The following is a 15,858-nucleotide window of genomic DNA, read 5'->3' as shown; positions in this document are numbered from 1 at the left end:
AACAATGATTAAACACTAAAGCCATAAGATCTTTAAATGCATCTTATTTTCCATGAAAATTTCTCAATTAAAAGCTGTTCTTTTTTAATAGGATATGGACAAGTCATTTAAATTTTGGATGAAGTGGTATGGTAAAACTCATGGGGAATATGAACTTATAAAGGGTGATTTTTTAGCAGAAGAACACAGAGAAACACTCATGAACTCTACGTAAGTATTTCATACAATACATAAAATCAGTTTTACACCACTCAGCGGCCGCTCAAGGAATATAAAATAAATCTGTAAATTTTATATAAAAATATAAAGAGGTCTATGGGACTCTGCTAAAGAAAGTATATAGTGAAAAGGGCTCACACAGAGCAAGTCAATAAAGATTGATAACCGCTGATTTAATGAGTATTAAGACATTTGACTGCTGAATAATAATTATGGAACTTTTTTTAAAATCATTATAATCATATCTAATGATATGTTTTGCATTCTGTTTAGTTTGCTGTTTGTGAACAATTTTGCATTTGGACCCACGGTGGACCATAAGGTATGTTTGTAAATACAATGAATATTTCACTCACATTTATACTTTGTTACTGGGAAGGGGGAACTTATTTATTCTTATTTTTGTATGGCATTTATATTTAGAATAATATATAGTATATTAGGATATATATATATATATTAGGACATTTAAGCTATATGAAGGAATTTAATACTTTTTAATTCTGTCTTTAGTACTTCTGACTCTAGGGTGTGTGGGTGTTTTTCCTGAAGAGTCTGGTATGATAACTGGCTGATAATTCAACTTTATAATAATAATATAATTAATTATAACTTTTTTAATAAAACAGTTGACTAGCATATTCCTCATCTCTTTATGAAAATTTCAGTACCAAGAGAATTCTTAATACCCCTCACAAATATGAAAATTCTAGTTTCGTAAGGATCTTTTTCTTTGGCTAAAATTCTGATAGCATTGTCAATGTTACCAAAAGATGGTGATTAGTGATATATGGTGAATTGGATTTGAGCATTTGTCCCACATTTGTCTCATTTAAATCATGAAATCCAACGGATATTATCATCCTAACAACATTATATCTTCAATTTGCAAGACCATTTTCAGGATTAACATTGAAACTCCCAACCAAATTTCGCAGGTGGATTCTTAAAATCATGTTAAGTGAGACCAGGTAAAGTGAGGTATGCATGTACTTCAATAATGTCTATATTAGAGGCGAACATGATGTTTGCTAGAGCAAGTGAAAATTTTATGATAATTCCAATTTACACAAGCTTTGAAACCAGAAGATCTTCGTCTTGCACATGGCCAAAAAAGCCTTGGCAGCTATATCGCTGTGTAGTGGAGTTCATTTCATTTCTTATGTGCCATATGAATGACTCAATTTGAATTTTATGAGGATTTATAGTTTCTCTGGTTTCCTCGGTTTAAAATTAATTAAGAGAAGATCGCATTATGATTTGTAATATGGTTTTATTTTTTCCCTAATGTTATATGTTAGTTTAGTTTAGTTTTTGCTAATTTGAAAATCATAAAATTTAATTGCATATATTTAATTGCATATATTTTTATTTATAGCTAAAAATGCGTTTTGCAGACATAAAAGATCATGCTCGTGTAGTTTCTTCAAAAGCATTTTGTCCACTGAACTTCCGAATTACTGACAGAAACTTGAGTGGTAATTTTTCATTATATATTGATTAAAGTATTAGTTAATCTTTGGCTACATGGGAAAAAAAAAATCAAGTCCATATTCAAGTAAATTTTGTGATGGTGAAAGTGATTTGTTGGTCTTGCTAAGTTTTAGAATTCAAATAAACTTCTGGTGAATTAACATAATAACATGTGAATAACATAATATAATGTGAATAACATAATATAATGTGAATAACATAATATAATGTGAATAACATAATATAATGTGAATAACATAATATAATGTGAATAACATAATATAATGTGAATAACATAATATAATGTGAATAACATAATATAATGTGAATAACATAATATAATGTGAATAACATAATATAATGTGAATAACATAATATAATGTGAATAACATAATATAATGTGAATAACATAATATAATGTGAATTAATACAACCCTTACTGAATTCTGTAGGGGTTTGATAATATTTAATATTTTGGAATATACAGGGTGATTCAGAAAAGTTAGGAAAAACTTGAAGAAGTGGTAGTACACACGAAAACAAACAATTTTCATCAAAGAATGCCTGGTCTAAAGTGAAATACAAATGTGCTAAAGAGCACAACATAGTAAAACCAAGGATACGAGGAGAAAACACCAGAATAACGTATACATTAAAAAAGCAATTTTGATGAATAATTTACAATAATTTTGCTCAAAAGAGAGACCACCAACAGTGATGCAAGAAAAACCAACGAAGGAGGGATTGGCAAACGCTCTGGAATATTCCAGTCATATCCCGAACCTCCCCAGCAGCTGCCAATGCAAGCGTGCAAATGTTTTCGGATTAAGCAACTGCCTCTGTGGTACTTCCGTTTGCAGCTCTGTAAATGAAATCCATATCTGCTTTTTCAGTATTACTAAAGTGTGTCATTATCCCATACACCATACATTACAACTGTTAGAACGGTTGTGCTGGAATGACTTCACAGGGCTAGCATTCGCATCTTTTATTCACTGTGACGCAGATTTGCATATGGTTTCTTCTTCCCCAGGTTACATTTGCATGGTGTTCGTTTTCTTCCTATAAATTTCAACAGGAATGCTGTTTTTAACATTTGTGGAGCAGCCGTTTCGAAACGCGCTAGCATATTTGCGTTTCGTGTTAGACCATGCATTCTTTAATGACAATTGTTTGTGTATTGGTGTCTCTCATATACTATCACCTCTTGAAGTTTTCCCCATCTTTTCTGGATCACCCAGTACAGTAGAAACTCTAAAATTTAGGGGACTACTATGGGAGTCCAAATATAGAAATGTAGTGGAAATTTTATTAAACTTTTTATTTTCCAGTAAGACCACTTAATAATGTCATCATTTTTTATGCTATGCAGCCTATAACTTCACTTTTTACGCTTTCTGGCCTGTAACATCACTTTTTATTGGTCCCTTCTAACATAATTTGTGAATTTGGATTATATTCATTATTAAGTCGTCGTCGTCCCCCCCCCCCTGTTTGTAAAGTCATTTTTATTGTTTGTTTATTTTATTGGCTGGGGCTTACCATGCATATATGCAACAGTCCCATTAGTTGGCAAAGTTAAGTAACTCAATCAATCAAATAATAAACTCACATGGAGTTCAAGGTATAAATAGCTTCATACAATGTAGAGATTAATTTTTAGGAAGAAAATTTCTCATGCTTTTGTGGGGAATCAAACCACCGCCCATTTGTATTCTGAGCAAGAGTGCACCAGACCACGACGTAACAGAAGCACAGATGTTTTCCTTTCTTAGAACGTATTTGAATGATAAACTGGACTATGCAGTGGACAGCCTGCTAACCCAGCCAGTAGCTCATGATGACTATAGCCCCAAATGGCAACATTGAGAGAGACAGACAATATGCAACAGGGCGAGAGAATGGCTGCAAAATCTTAAAAATGGAGGATTTTTACTTGATTTATAGCTTTGTTTTTGTTTTATGATGACACGTGATAATTACATTTTATTTGAAGCTTTATTCTAGTATTGGGGAAAACAGACAAATAAATTAGAAATATTGCAAACAAATTAGAAATATTAAAAATGAATATAAAAACTTGAAAAATATAAAGAGGATTTCTTGAAATGTGAAATTTTAACATTCATCTTTTATGAAATATATATTTTAATTTTGTTAATTTATTTTATTCATTATAGATATTGGGACAATTATGCATGTTAGAGAAATCACTCCTATCAAAGGTTCTGTGTCATGGACTGGAAAACCTGTATCTTACTTCCTTCATACTATAGATCGAACAAAGGTATCGGAAACAGGCTTATTTTAAAAACAAAAATTATTATTTTTTGATTAAACTTTTTTGTGTTACCATTAATCACTCTATGCACTTTTTTTCTTTTTCTTTCTAAGGAATGGTCGAAAGTAATGTCACCTTTATCCATACTCTCATCAATCTTTCTAAAAAACAGCATAATTCTTGTGAAATACAATAGCTTTGGTCATAAACATAACAGCTAAACTGTTTTTGCCAATTTAGTACATGCAGAAGCAGTGACACAAAATTTTAAGGGCACTTGAGTCGCACCCCCAGCATGAGCATAAATGAGTTAAATGGACAAACCAATAAAATAAATGAGTAAAACATGTTTTACTTTTTAATTATGAATTTATAGAATATACATGCTTTCAAAATACAATTTTTTTCAAAAAGAAAGCTTTTTTCTGATTTTTATATAAGTTTTTTTCTTGTCCCTCTCAACACTGAAAATCCAGAAGAGATATATATTTTTTCTTATATATATATACTGTAAGTATATTTTTTCAATCTTTTCAATTACAAAGGGAACGAAAAAATTCAAACACAAATCTTTTTCCTTGTTATCAAAATGTGAACAGAGACTGGCTCCAAATACTGCCAGTTGATCTGACAAGATAGAAGAGGATGGAAAAATTGTTCAGAAGTGTGCTATAAAAAAATCCTGGTGCTTGTCATTACTCCATCAAGTGTCTTTTAACCCTTTAAGCAGTTTTTAAAATTTGCCTTATCCACATTATAACTGCTACATTGGAAATAAAAGATTGTTAAGAACACACAAGATATTTTGTTATGACCGAAATAAAGTAGATCAAGTTTGACGGGATATCTCAGTATTGTTGCTGTAAGTGGTGAGCAGGCAAGATTTCTTGAGCATCGCTACTTAATTTGTTACTTTCATTCTTACTGTCATAAAACATGAGTGTGTAGACCAGTGATTCCCAACGTGGGTGTTAGAAGCTACGGTTATAACATAGGATCCCATGGGTTAAATTGCGTAGGGGGGCGATGGGAGAAAAAAAATTTCTGAAGAAGGGGGCGATGGGACAAAAAGGTTGGGAAACTATGGTGTAGACAGTAAAGTATATTCCAGTTTCTCACATCTCCCTTTGTCTTTTCAAATCTTACCTTGTGTTCAGTTTCTAATGCATGGTTTGCAATCGATGAATTTTTCTCATTTCTTCATGCTGTAACTTCTCTGATTCTTGTTGCGATGCTTCTTTTTTGTTTTTTCTGTATACACTTTTTCACATTAACATGGAATATGATATACCTGCGCCATAAAGGGTGGGTCAATAGAGTCTTTGACCACACATAACTAAAAACTATGTTCATAGTTGGTTAACTTGACATCAAACTTTTAAGTTCTAAAAGTCTTCCCATTTGATCGATGGCCATAATCATTTTGTCACATTATAGTCACTAGGGCTAATTAGACATGGACCTACAGTTTATTGATGAATTCGAATGGTAGCATTTTTTCCCATTTGTCTCGCCAAGAGGTTTGTGTGCCAACACCTCGGAGGAGGACTTACTGCATTAGCAATGTATTCTGTGTGTGGTCATCGTATCACCATTTTTGTTGTACCTCAGTGTCAGGAAATATTCTGACAAGATGAATCGTGTCAAGCTAGCAGCATCTCTGAACATATTTTAGTACAGTAGGTGAGTATCTTATAAACCTGGACTATTGCTCCAAATTCTGATTGGCATTCTTGATGTATGGGGAAAAGGGCTTTGGCACCAGTTCTGTTTTTTTCCTTTGTTGATGTTATTTTCGACACAGGGTGATATGACACTCCTGATTTATTTTTCCCCTATAACTGTTGATTTTGAAAGCCTTCTTCAAGTCAGCTCTGTTTTAGAGTGTTGCTCAAAGATGAAATCAGCATGGGTTCACTAGTGTCTATAGCATGCTTTTCTTCTGCCTTAGCGGGATATTAGATTTTAGTGAAGGTATTGATGTGTGTACCTTAAGTGATCTATTAGCCAGGACTCCCGGACAGGTGGTTTGGCATCATTTTCTGTCTCTCTCATTGACTGGGTGAGTATGGGTATTGTTGAGATGTTCAATGAATCTTTGTACTTCATGGTAGCCATACTTCTATAAAACAAAAGAGTTGTGTTGAAAGAATTATTTCTTGATCTTACATTTTTCTATATGGCTTGTTTTTTTCCAGCACATATCTGATTTTTTTTTCTGTTTTTTTTTTACAGCTGGAACACTATTTTCAAAAAATGAAGAATCCTCGAGTAAAGGTATTTTTTTCTAAAATGATACTTTCATTTTTTTAGCAGAAATTTATAACAGTCAACGCTCATTATAATGCCCCCATTCTGTTGAAAGTGGACGTTACATTGGGTGGTCATAATATGGAATGGAAAACATGTAGGATAGTAGTTACATGAAAACACTTGGGACTTATTGCTTCTGTAGCTGTTATAGAACAGTCACATGGTCATCATAACAAGTGTTGACTGTATATATATTTCTTTAAACTGTTTTTAATGCATTTAAGAACACACGGTCAGAACCCAGATTTAATGAATTCCTTGCTATGACAATTTTTTTAGGGGTAGACTGTATTTATTAACACCCCCACTAGAAGAATTCTCAATCAGTTTGCAGGATTTTATCTACATCCTATTGGGGCCATTAGTCATTGTTAGAACATAAAATTGTTTCCATACAAATTATTAAAAAAAAACAGGTTCTGTGGTTTTGAGCACAAAGATACAGTAAAACCTCTTAGAAGGGCCCCAATCATTTTTCAGGTCCAAAATTTTTCTCATGCACCAGGAATGGGAACTCTGATGCACACTGTACCAAAATTAACATCCTACTCCAATAGTGCGTTTTAATATTTATCTGATCCAACTAGCACTTTTTTGTATTTTGTTTATTTTTGGTCGTGTGGGTAGAACTACTTGAAATGCTTTTACATGTGCCTTGTATCAGGCTGGACAAGTGCCAAGTATCTGTAGCTACTATAACATTGGGATTGGTGCTGAAATTTTTTTTTTATGTTATTACTAAATTGAGGTCAGGACAACTCAAAAATTTTGGAATTCATATCAATGCATCTATCAACATGGAAGGGGACTATGTCCTGGAAAAGTTGAAAGAAATATTATTTTGAACCTGTTTATCTTTGAAAAAAAAATTTAGGAGCTAAATTTTTTTTCTGGTGCCTAGATTTTTTTTGTGATTTGTCAAGCCCTGCTTTGTATGTGTCAGTGTTGCTAATGATGCACTGAGTGCATCAAATTCCTGGAATTTCAAAGAGGATGACTATATATTTTTCAAAAAATTTTCTTCTTTCACCGCAACCTTAAACATTCCACTCATGATGTCCGGCTTCGCTGTTGCCAAACTCATATTTCCCCTATACTCTCTTATGCATCTGAAACCCCTACACCTTAATTAATATTGACAAATTAGAATCAATCCACAATAAATCCACCCACTTCATCATGACTGTTGTTCTTTCTTTGTGTCCATTTCCAAACTTCATCTTCACCACCTCATTACTCACCTACTTATTTCCCGATTAACTGCTATAAGATTCTCCATGAGTATCTAAACTTTTATACTTCTAGTTTTCTATTTAAGTCATTGTGTTTCTCTAACAGTCTCAACTATACCCAAAAATTAAATCCTATTTTAGCTTCTACTGACAGTTTTAAATATTATTTCTTTCCTCATATCTAAGTTGACTGGAACAAATTCCCTTCCAATATCATTAATTCTCCCACGACTGTTGAATTTTTGCACAATATAAAGCAATATCTTTATCTGAATCAAACGCTTTCTCTTGCATATGGCTCAGCCTACAATAGTCTATAAATAAATAAAATAAAAATAACTTCACCTCAAGACAAATTTTTTTCGAAGTGGAATGAGTTGGTAGAACAAATGGTACAAGATCACAAATAAAGGCAGGGTCATAACTGGGGGTGATCATAAATGTGTGAGGTACAAAATTCACCCTTAACCAATAGTTAAACATACTGGGCTGCCATAACGAGTGAGTGCCCTGACCGAGTTGTGGCAGTGAATAAAAGCTTTATAACAGTCTGGGCTATATACCAAATTTCTCAATTTTAGAGTTTCCTGCAGCTTCTAAACTGCAAACTAGTTATTTTCGTGGCAAACTACTTGCAGTAAAAGCCAGCCTATTTATGGCGTGAATTTGCTTTGTTCCTGCTAGATGACACATGCAGCTTTGTTAAAAGGTGTATACACAATTGATTCTCACTCATTGCAATCATTGAAATTTTTTTTAAATTTGTTGAACTGGTTAAAATGCCACTGTACCCAGCACTGCCTCTTACTATCTATTATCACTAAAAGACAAAAACTGTCAGATATTAAATAATGAAAATAGGTTTATTCATTAAAAACAAGTCACTGGTAAAGGGCACCATGTCACAAAAGTGAAATTTAACAGGGGAACAGTTTTTTTTTTCTTCATTCTTTATTAGGACAGTTCAGATTTCTCTCTTTATGACAGTTCAGATTTCTCTCTTTATGACAGTTCAGATTTCTCTCTTTATGACATTTCAGATTTCTTTCTTTATTATGTCAGGATGCTTTTTATGAAGTGGAGATCTCTGTTATTTTTATTGAAATAGAACTTAGTGCTTGTTATCCAATTTTTGTAAAGAAAGTACTGCAAATTAATAGCATTATTCCAATAGTGAAAAAAAAACTAACATGTTGCTCTTTCAAAGGTTTTAGCAACTGGCTCATGTGAAGATGAATTCAGGAAAAATATTTAACTGTCAGTACGAGAAAATTGTAAAGGCAGTGAAGAAGTAGTTACTGTTAAAACCTTCATATGAATAGCGGAGAGTGACATAATCTTCAGATAGTGTCTTTATCTCTGGTATACAGATTTATTTATTTTGTTTTAAATTTTTTCTCTGATACCAGGAAAATGAAGACAATGCATCTCGCTCTAAACGTGTAAAAGGGAGCTTATCCAATCCTTGTGTCTTGGATTCATCATCAAATGATTCCAAGGAAGAAAGTTCCCTTCTTGGTCCTACTACAAGAAAAGCTTGGTCAGATTGGTGTAGTAATAAAATCAAAACCAATCTTTCTCAGAGTGGACAGGACAGCAATGAAGAAAATGGTATGTCATTAAAATGTTTAGCTGAAGGCGAATTTCCTAGATTATCCATTTCTTCTATATATAAATACTCTTAAAATTTGAGATATCTTTTGACAAGTTCAAGAAGGTAACTTTTACACCTTTTTGTTTATGTCTTGTTTTTCAGTAATCAGTACAACTTATTTGATAAAAAAGAAGACAAATTCTTAGTACGGTATTACTCAGCATTAGTTTGTAACTCAAATGTTTGGATTATGATCTGAATTAGAATTTTTTTTAGATTAGGATCTTTTTAGAATCATTTCTGTATAGAAGTAGCTCATTGGCGTCTGAGAACCACCCAGAATTCATTCAGAAATCAAAATCTATCGTATAAAGCTCAGACAGAGCATCCACAGGTGCATAACACTTCCAATGTTCCTGAACTAGCTGCTTATCTGGAATGAGAAGCATCAACACACTCCTTTGTGAAATTGAAAAAATGATTCTGTATTGTTTAGAGAACAAAGAAAATATCAGTTGTAGTATTCAACATGAATTCCTATCATCAAGCACATTGTGGAAGAGTATATTCTAAGATCTTCAGAATCAGGAATATGAAAAATCGACTATCGCCGCGCTCACTGTTAGCAAGAGAGCCATGATTCAAATTTCAGGAAGCAAGAGTTTTTCACAAAGTCAAGTCTACAGTTGATTTAAATTTCTATGAAGGCACGTATATTCGGGCCTTCAAAAATATATTAGTAAACAATAATAAATCTGCGCTACTGATCGCAACACCTCACACTGATATCTTTACTATACACTCATAGTTCCAGGTGCCAGGTGTTTCGTGAACGGAGATCTCGTGGCATAGTAGAACTAAGATATGAGCAATGTCTGGCTAAACCTACAGAGGAATTATGCAGTTAGTGCATTGGCTACTGGTATGGGTCGGCTTCGGTCAGATATCCAGGCTCTTGAATCTGGTATTCCAGTAGTTGGAGGTGTGAAAATAGCATCAGACATCTAGGATGAATGAAACTACATCTAACTTGGCGTACACCAAAGCATTAGAGGCAAGACGAAGACATCCCATAATGAGGGAGTTGTATCAACCGGTTTCTTATCTTCTAGCTCAGTGTTTCCCAAAGTGGGCAATATCGCCCCCTGGTGGGCGATGGAATGGTCCAAGGGGGTGATAGAACCTACTGATTTAACATAGGATCCCATGTGTTTACTTGAGTTGGGGGGGGGGGTGATGAGAGGAAAAAAATTTCTGACGAAGGGGGCGATGGAACAAAAAGTTTGGGAGACTGTTCTAGCTGACAGCAGTAATTTGTGATTAAGTCTACCAGTGAACCGATAACATGTTTTTTAAAAGTGCAATCTAGAGCAATGATCCTGTTCTTATAGTTTTGAACAACATCTATGCAAATGAGGTAGCATGCACATGTGCTCCTATCAATGTCAGAATTCTTAGCGGTAACTTCTAGAAACAACTTCTTTTCCAGCACATGATTTAAGCAGCATATGATTTCCCTGTACACTTTTTTTTATCCCTTCTACTTTCAAACTAAAACTGAGATTTGATATGTGATTTGTTTATAATTTGACATCTGTTATTATTTATTATTCCACATGTTTTTACATTTTGTTATTTTTATTTGTGTATAAGTTGGGAAGATAATTTTAATCTTTAATTTCAATAAACAAAAATTCAAATAAATAACGCATATTGTTTAGGACCAGAGGGTTGGCTCATAAAAATGTGCTGGTTGAGGAAATTGAGTGGTAGTGATTTTATATCATACATGCACACAGCTTAGAGGAAGCATTGGTTCTAATACATGTATATATATATATATATATATATATATATATATGATTTTTATTTCTAAATAAATGTGTGTGCAATATGAGTAAGGAATATGCAATTGTGCTCTATATCTATATATTTTTCATTGTAGAACCAGTTAAACAAAATGTAGAAACTCAAAATGTGGTTGCGAAAACTCAAAGAAAACTTAGAAGATCAGAGAGAAAAAAAGGTCCAGGACGACCAAAAAAAGTATCCCCGAAATCCAAGAAAAGCAAAGGCCTCAAGTTTAATGGTTTAGATCTACTACATGCTCAAACAGTTCTGAGCACTTCAAACTCAGGTATTTAGTTTCACAAATTTTTTATGAAACAATTTTAAAACAAAAAAAATCAAGTTTTTCAAATAGAAAAATACAGGGTTATAATTATTTTAAATTAAACTTTTCCCAAATTATAGTATTGTGCAGAGCGTTCTACTGGTGTAAATAGCTCTGAATTGAGACAACAGACAATCTCCAATAACCCTATAGAAAAACCATACCTAATCAAAGAGAGTGCTTTTATCTTGCAGCTCTCATAACTGTCGTTTGTTTTCCATTTTACGTATTTCTAGGGCAAGCCAGCATGACAAATGCTGGATTGCTTGCTCAGTTCAGCATTTGTGTTTAACCCTGGATATTCCTCCTTACATTAAAATATAGTAAACCCTGTCCTTTTCTCTCTTTCTCTAAGTAAGTGGCCAACTTCCTCTGTGGAGAGTCAGTTTTATTTTCTAGTCTGGAATTTTCCCTCAACATATTTACTTTCATTAACCCTTTCAATTTAACTTCCAATAATTTTTTTATTACATATATTATTAGCTCTCAATATTTAACAGGCATAGAGAGAAAAATATTTGGCACGATTTAATGTAAGATTAAACCTTCACATAAAAAGAGAAATTAAAGTAAAAAATGTAATGTGACAGTTTTTCTCAATGATGAATAGTGGAAAAAATTCTGGTTGAGCCTAAAATTGGTTATTATACAAATTTCTGGCTCTTCCACAAAATGACTTATGCCTGTTACTAATGGAATGCTTCGTATCAAATACAGTGAAACTCCTCTAAGATGGCCACTCGACGTTTTGCAAAAAAATAGACATCTGCAGCGGTGACCGCCAAATAAAGGTTATATGACAGGAAAAAACACATTTCAGGGGACTTGTCAGAATAATGAGTTTCAATTTCACTAAAAAATCTTATTCCCAATTTATTTACAATGTCCAAAAAACATACATATACAGTGAAACATCATTACAACGATACTTGATATAACGATAAATCCCTCTACAATGATATTTTCTCAAATCTTGTTTGAAATAACTTATAATCTGTAATGTTAAACTTCTCTCAATACAATGATACCTTTACTATGTTATTGCACTTAGCGTGCAGTGTTCTTGAAGAGCTGAGTACTATGGCTACGGCCCTGTGACCGACAATTTTTCACCATTGGCTAGGTGGACCTCTTCTTCGGATGATACATCATGTGAAACTGACAATGAACAACTGAGAGGAGTTGATGCACCAGAGTCTATGAACCATTCAAATTTATCAGAGAAAACAGATGCAGAAAATACTGAAGAGACAGTTTCTTTAGAAGCAAGTTCTTTTTTCAGAGCAAGCAACATTAGCAGAACACTTGCAGTTTTCTGGGGGTTTCTCCTTTTTGGTTTTGAGCAGGTTGTAGACTTGTGTTTGCGCGCATTGCAATTGAAACAAGGGATTCCTTTTGTAGCACTGGCAGGTTGCTTTTTCGTGAAAAATACAGTTTGATGGCAGTTTCGGAACTTGAGTGGTGCCTTCCAGCAGCAAATATGATCCGTGAATACCCAGGACGAGAGGCTTGTAGTAGTCTGGTAATTTCACAAAAATTAAACCACCAATGACGTGGTCATCCAACGGCTTGCCTACGTTCTCAAGTTGTTCTGTGACGATCGTAAATTTCTTCAGGTATTTGTCTACTGTATGGCAATCATGAAAACGAATATCCAAAAGACTCTGATATAGTCCTACCACATGAACAATGCTTTTCTTCGAAGGTGTCATTGAGCAAGTCCCATGCTTTTTTGGCAGTTTTGCATTTTCACATGATTGTTGCAATCCTGAGCGTGAGAGACTAGTTGATTTTCGTGAGAGCTCTGCGATCCAATGTGCTATCGACTGATTAGGTCCCCAGCATAATACAATTCCACAAGCCACAGTTGATGAGGAAATTTTTCATGGCGAATTTCCAATCGGTAAAATTCTTGTGGCCTTTGAGATATTTTGACTCTGGCAGCAAGTCTACAACGAAACTGGTGGTCAGTCCCGGATGTCATTGACATCGAAACTCTCAGTTTCTAGTTCCCACCTAAAGGCTTCATATTTTTCAGCCATCACTATGTTGGAGAGAAAAAAATTCAAATTTGCGTGAGAAAGATCTTTAAAAAACATCAGAATTCATGAGTTGTGTGTAGTAACAAAGAATTTAAGCTGCAGGCTCCATAACCTGTAGGAGAAGTCAGGGGATCTATTAAGCATATTTATTACAGATACTCAACTTCACTGCAAACAACATAACATGGCAACATTGACAAGAGGAAAGAATCATAAACAGTGTATATCAGAGTATAATCATGGGTATTACACATGCTGCCATCTACTGAGCATTATTTACACTAACATTAATCTCATCTATCATGACCAAAAAATTAGTTATCTTTATCACATTTTAAAAAAAATTAATCACTACTGACTCTTAATTTGACTTAGTCTACTTTATTATCATACCCATTACATGAGGTATTTGACCATTTATCAATATTGCATAGCTGCCAAGTCTCCCGAATTTTTCGGGAATCTCCCGAATTTTAGCTTCATCGCTCGACCTCCCGAAAGGTTCTTAAATCTCCCGAATTTTTACGAAAATCACAAAAATCCATAATTGCCCCTAAAAATTCCCTACTTCATTAAAAAATCCCCACTTATGAAAACAATCTCTAAGGAATTTCTTGTGGGGCATGAAGCCTCTTTTTTTTCCCTTTCAAAATGACGTCACACATCGTAAATGGGGAAATTCCCTTTTTAAGGAAGTTTTACAAACCCTCTGATGGTAACAAGAAAGTTGTTTGTCTTATCGTGCAGGGAAATGGCTTAGCAGCCAATAGTCCTGGATAATAATTGAAGATTCTAGTGACGCGCATATGGTCAAAATTTCTTTTGTTGAAGTACGTACGTGCGATATAACAAAGCATGAATAATGATAAGCAAAAACATATTTAATCAATTTTAAAGATAATTATTCCGATGAATTTCCTTTCATCAAACGTTCCAGAAGAGGGCCGACTTTTCCTTTTCGTACAAGTTGTGTTACGGACATAAGCATCGGTCATGGAAAGACTGCCATCATCACTCGTGAAATGAAAAAAAAACATCAAGCAAGTGTCACAAAAAGTCAGTGTTCTTCAAAAATTGACGGTGTTTTCCTTCACCTTCCGATGATTTTGGGGCCATTCGCGCAGAATGTTTGTTCACAGCGTCTCTGATTGAACACAATATTTATTTTTACATCATTGAAGTTTTGGCCTCCAATTTCACTTGTTTTTTGCTTAGGAATTTTATTCCCAAGGGTTTAACTTCCATGTGTGTAAAAAAATCCCTATTTTAATTTGACTTCAGTAGGGATTTTATTCCCTACGCTTTAACTTTTATGTTTGGAAAATCCCTATTGTATTTATTAGGGAGTGGTTTTAGCATAAAATACGGGTTTGCGTGAAAATCTCCCAAATTTTCATTTTCAAAAGTTGGCAGCTATGATATTGTGTCAAAAAACTTTTGACCCACCATAGTAGGGTAAGTCGAGCTTTCATTGGAAACCCTTTGGATTATATAACTACTTAACATGTCTTTGGCATAGACTGAGAATGCGCTTGTCCCTATATGGTTAGTAGGTATTTTCTCCCATTATTTTTTGACACTGTTGAAAAAACGCATCAAATTTGCATAATTTCTGGCTGTGACTTGCCTACTGAGTTCAATTCATAAATGCTCGATTAGATTCAAGCGAGGGACTTCACTTCACCACTTATAAAACTGTCATTTTTTGCCTTTCAAATAATTTCTAACAACTTTTGAGCTATTTTTATGGTTATTGTCATGTTGGAATATAGATAATAGTGGCATGTGTTGTACAAAAGCAGTTACGTGCAAACTGTGGCCCATCGCAGATTTTGAACTAATAATATGGAAATGGACGAGTGCTCTGACCACTAGAGCACTCGTCCGGCAATCGAGGGACCCGGGTTCGACTCCCGGTAGAGGCAGAGATGAGTTTTCCTTCCTTAAAAAAAATTAACATCTCAAATAATAAATATCTTCACAACATCCAGTCTTCCTTATATCTTGTATTAACAAGTGAAGAGCGACATTCATGTCATCAAAGGTAAAATTAATGGTTGCCACACTCACCACGTGGTGACTGAGATTTTTTGCTGTATTTGTCATCAATTTTCTTTCTTCATTTGTAGCAATTGTAGTTTCCTTAAAATTGGTTCCTTCATATGGTATGGTTTTTTTTTACCTGAGGTCATGAGTGGCCACCGGGGGGATTTAGCTAGTCTAGTCATCATTGGCCGGTAGGGAAATTTCTCAATTTTTCACCTCTAATTTCTAGGCACATTTAGGTTACCTGGAACATTGTTCTACATCACTCAAGTGGCCCCTTCACTTACAAGTTATTGGCAATAAATTTAGATCTCTATTTGAAGAATCAGTGATAAATATGGTAACCTTGTTCTAACCTAACTGCACATTAGAAAAGGGAAAAGAAGGCCAAAGAAAAAAAAATGATAGAGTAAAACAGTAATAGGAAAAGAAGGTAAGAGAGTAAGGGTTATACAAAGTAGATTTCTCTTTTCACCCTTATCCTA

At 34.1% G+C, this 15,858-nt stretch overlaps 1 protein-coding gene across 1 annotated transcript in view; it reads left to right on the top strand.

The window, feature by feature from the left end:
• gpp (DOT1 like histone lysine methyltransferase grappa) overlaps positions 1-15,858 on the top strand; it is a 126,277-nt gene that overhangs the window by 34,617 nt on the left and 75,802 nt on the right. Inside the window, exons 8-14 of the mRNA XM_089232775.1 lie at positions 92-210; positions 493-541; positions 1,598-1,697; positions 3,873-3,979; positions 6,209-6,250; positions 8,928-9,129; positions 11,058-11,249. Coding sequence (XP_089088901.1) covers positions 92-210; positions 493-541; positions 1,598-1,697; positions 3,873-3,979; positions 6,209-6,250; positions 8,928-9,129; positions 11,058-11,249 — 811 coding nt within the window. The remainder of the gene's footprint in view (positions 1-91; positions 211-492; positions 542-1,597; positions 1,698-3,872; positions 3,980-6,208; positions 6,251-8,927; positions 9,130-11,057; positions 11,250-15,858) is intronic.

The sequence above is a fragment of the Pholcus phalangioides genome, unplaced genomic scaffold (assembly GCF_987345545.1).
Source record: "Pholcus phalangioides strain wild (caught in Gottingen) unplaced genomic scaffold, Ppha-v1.0 ptg000007l_1, whole genome shotgun sequence".
Taxonomy (NCBI): Eukaryota; Metazoa; Arthropoda; class Arachnida; order Araneae; family Pholcidae; genus Pholcus; species Pholcus phalangioides.
The sequence above is the reverse complement of the archived record's forward strand: the minus strand, read 5'-3'. Positions and strand labels throughout refer to the sequence as shown.